The sequence below is a fragment of the Ctenocephalides felis genome, unplaced genomic scaffold, assembly GCF_003426905.1.
Source record: "Ctenocephalides felis isolate EL2017-DRISC unplaced genomic scaffold, ASM342690v1 CF-g0.4_SCAFFOLD_01886, whole genome shotgun sequence".
NCBI lineage: Eukaryota > Metazoa > Arthropoda > Insecta > Siphonaptera > Pulicidae > Ctenocephalides > Ctenocephalides felis.
This window is the reverse complement of record NW_020538040.1, coordinates 74,273,691-74,277,800: the sequence shown is the minus strand read 5'-3', so window position 1 is coordinate 74,277,800 and position 4,110 is coordinate 74,273,691. Positions and strand designations below refer to the sequence as shown.

General features: G+C 29.5%; 1 protein-coding gene across 1 annotated transcript; it reads right to left on the bottom strand.

The window, feature by feature from the left end:
* Nucleotides 1-2,911: 2,911 nt before the first annotated feature.
* Nucleotides 2,912-3,879, bottom strand: LOC113375337. The gene is made up of 3 exons (XM_026615272.1): nt 3,787-3,879; nt 3,158-3,357; nt 2,912-3,101 (listed from the first exon to the last, which is right to left on the bottom strand). Exons 1-3 carry the CDS (start codon nt 3,877-3,879, stop codon nt 2,912-2,914), a joined length of 483 nt encoding a protein of 160 aa, XP_026471057.1.
* Between the last annotated feature and the right edge of the window lie 231 nt (nt 3,880-4,110).

Genomic DNA, 4,110 nt, shown 5'->3' with positions numbered 1-4,110 from the left:
CACTTACAGCTAGTTTTCCAAAATTCGTGCAATTTGTAAACGAATGACTCTTATGTGAAGTATCATACGGCTTCTCGAGGAATAAGAAAGTCTATACATAACCTGAATTTAGTAATCTATCGTATGGTGGTTGGTCGTTTTCTGTAAATAACGATATTTTAAAATTTACACGCCGGCCGGGACTGTTCCGTCGTAATGCGCCCCTACCCGGTGCCGTTCTATCTAATTGCTGCGCTCGGCGCTTCATTTGCGAGCGGACGAGTTGCTCTGCCACTGCATTTTACTGGTTAATCACATTAGTCTCCTCCGACTGTGTTTTATTCTTATTCTTTGCTTTATTTTGCTCTATCTGAGAGAAATCAGTGCCGTTCACTTGATAACTGATTCGCAGTTCTTAGCATCTAATTACAGTACTGAAAAAACAATATGGCACTTATTTTTGAGTGCTATTATAAAGAATTAAAATGGATGGCTGTTACAGAATGGTAAAACCTTGCGATAGATTTTTTTCTTACCGGGCAAGAATAAGTAATTTAATAATAACAATAAAAACTACGGTGGAAAGAGATATAAACGCCAATTTAAATTAAAAAAATATACATATCAAATAAGTAGATTTATATTATTTCTTTTGATAAGGAATTCACACTTTTAGTTCATTCTTTCTTAGTTTATTTATTCTGTTAATAAAAACAATGCAATTGCTAATAAATGTAAGGTAAAATATTGTATTTAGATAATAGATACGCATGGTTTAAATATTATGATTAAATTTTACATAGTGATCGAATTAAATTAATTTTTTTAAAGTATTTTAGATCTTGAAAATACGGCCTAATTATATAATTTAATTTAATATTAGAAAGATATATGGAACGCTATATAAGTGCATATCGAGGTTTAAATCATAATAAGTCAGTATTCCTACTGCTGAGACATCGTTTATATCTGATAAATTGTTTCATTTTTTTCTTGCACAAAAATTAAATATTAGTACATAGGGTAGGGGAGGGGGCACAAAGGCCTAATTTGACTTCAAATAATTATACTGTCTCAACTAAATGAATTACATCACAACATTTAATACGAATCAAACAAATAACTTAGTATTTATTATACTCAGTATGATTCCCAGTTATTTCCTAATCGTAGAAATGTGCTTTTTTACTTTTTTTCTAAAGTTGTGAACCTATGAGGACACTACAGCTACAGCCAGTGGGGAAACAGATCCAATGTCTTCTTTTCATTTTTAAAAGTATTTTAAAAAATAATAACTACAATTTTCAACCAATGCAAAATATAAATTTTATGAGCACATTTTTTGCAAAGATAACACTGTATATAATCTGTATCTATGATCTTGCCGAAAATATTCATGAATTCATGAAGTTCAATTGTTAGAGATATTAGTGGTGAACTTATACTTGGACCTTTAAGCCCCGCTCTATTCTATATTTGGATATATTTCCTCCGCAATAGATCTTAACTAAAATAGAGTTTCATAAGTAAAATGCATGCCTACATTTATACAATTACATCATTTTTTTAAATTAATTTCCCGTACGGCAAGTTATAGTAATCGAAGTTTTTAAACACTCAAACTTTTTAAATTTTTTATCATTTTGAAAAAAATATCTAAATTTCGAAAAAATTGAATAGCAAAATTAAAAGAAAAAACGATTTCTTACAGAAATTTGAGGATGTTTCGAAATTTTCAAAAAAAAACGGACATTTTCAAAAATTACCAATTTCCCAAAATTTACAAAAAAATCGATGGGCATAAGCTGTTTGTAAGATACGCTCGTCGCCCAATAAGCACTTAAATTTACAGTATGTATTTATAACAAATTATCTATTTAAAATTATTTATAACAGCTACTGATTATTTTCATTCCTCGAATTTTTAATTACGGTACAGGAAGTTTCAACAATTTGCCTTGACGCACGATGCCATGCGCCTCTTTAGCTCAATACTAATTCCATATTCCATACTTTTTCAGAACGAGATGACAAGTTATAATAGTTAAAAGTATTTTTAGTTGAAACAATATAATGGTCTGATACTGAATTTTCAAATTGCAATATTTGTTAAGTAAAATAATAGTTTATAATTGTTGAATATTTTTCGTATGAATAATTTTCGCGATCATGCAAAGCTTTAAAGATGTTTACAAAAAAGTGCAATATGAGGCCCTTTGGAAAGCAATAAATATTCAATTTAATGACGGATCAAGATAATATTTCTACATGTGTACAATAGAACAATAGTATTATTATTTGAAACAATTACATTTCGAATTATTACGTAAAATACTCATGTATTGAAATCGTTGAATTATATTATTTGAAATTGACAATATAGTATTGCAAATGTAATCAATATATTTTTATAAAATATTGTGGTGAATTAAAACATTTAGTCCATGTACATTTGGGACATCTTTATTTATTAGTGTGGTCCTATTCATTTTGGGTTTTTAAGCAATACATATCGGACTGATGACTCTTCGAGATCGGTTTTTGATGCTTCTTCGAACAGTATGACCATCTATGGAGACTATTGGATTTGGTTGCATATGTAACAAGTCGGTGACAGGTATTCGTCGATTATATTTTCGATACTTTTTGAGTACTGCCAAAGGACATTATAAATATCAACAAATATCTATCAATAGCAAAAGTTTTCACTATTGACAGCATAGTTCGGTTTTTGATTCGAAATCGGTTTTTGATGATTCTTCGAACAGTATGACCATCCATGGAGACTATTGGATGTGGTTGCATATGTAATAAGTCGGTGAGAGGTATTCATCGATTATATTTTCGATACTTTTTGAGTACTGTCAAAGGAAATTATCTATATCAACAAATATCTATCAATAGCAAAAGTTCTCACTATTGACAGCATAGTTCAGTTTTTGATTCGAGATCGGTTTTTGATGCTTCTTTGAACAGTATGACCATCCATGGAGACTAATGGATTTGGTTGCATATAGGTCGGTGAGAGGTATTCATTGACAGCATAGTGTAGATATTTACTCAGTACTCGATATTTTGTTCTAACACTAGTTGTCATAAGACTGAACGTGTGATGATCTATTCTAAAAAGTGGTGGTTGAGGTACTTCATAATTGTAAAGCCTCTAAGACGCACCAACCCGGTCACCATCTCAAACTCTTCATCACAATCAATATATGCAGGATTTTCAGGATCTTGGAGTTCCCTCTCCTTGATTTGTATCCAGATTAGCTTGACCACATTGTACCGTGTTTCGGGTTCATTACTACCTATTAATTTGGCTAATTCGGGGGATAGTCGATACTTCCTATGAATTCCAGAATTTTTCGCGGCACGTTTCTGCGAAAATAATAATAATAATATTATATATATATATATATATATATATATATGTATATATATGCATATATATCTAAATGTAGTTATTTGAACAAAGTCAGAAATTATGGGTATTATGAGTTGTAATATATTTTGACTTATAGCAACGTTTGTAGGTGACAACCCAAACAATTACCCGATTTTTTTGTATTTTATTTTCCATTTACTTATTACTTTCTAACTTTTTTAGATAAAGGCTATTTGTTCTTAAAATATTTTGCAATCTATAATTTTAAGTTACAATCTATGAAAGTGATAACTGAAATCTATATTTATTTTTCAATATATTCTTCATCATACTGCATTCATATATTTGTTTTTATGATGTTATTTTAATTGTATTGATATATCTTTGTTTATTAGTATATATTAATTTTATTTTTTAATTACCTTCTTCGCCTCGCGAATCAGCACTTCAGACAGGGTAGACGAACTTTTCCTCCATAATTTTGCCGCCTTTCTCGTATGCCTCCTCGACCCCATGGTGCTGAACTGCGGAAATAATATTAATAGAACCAGTAGCGTATGGAAATGCTATTTCAAATACTATTATATCTAATTATCATTCTAAATAGTTGAATATCAACAACATATCAACTAAAAATTTTAATTAATACGAAATTCATTATTTTAAATTAATTTTAATAAATATTTTCTTAATATAATTGATGATTAAAAATTAAACCATGTAGAGAAAAATTATATTAAAAAACT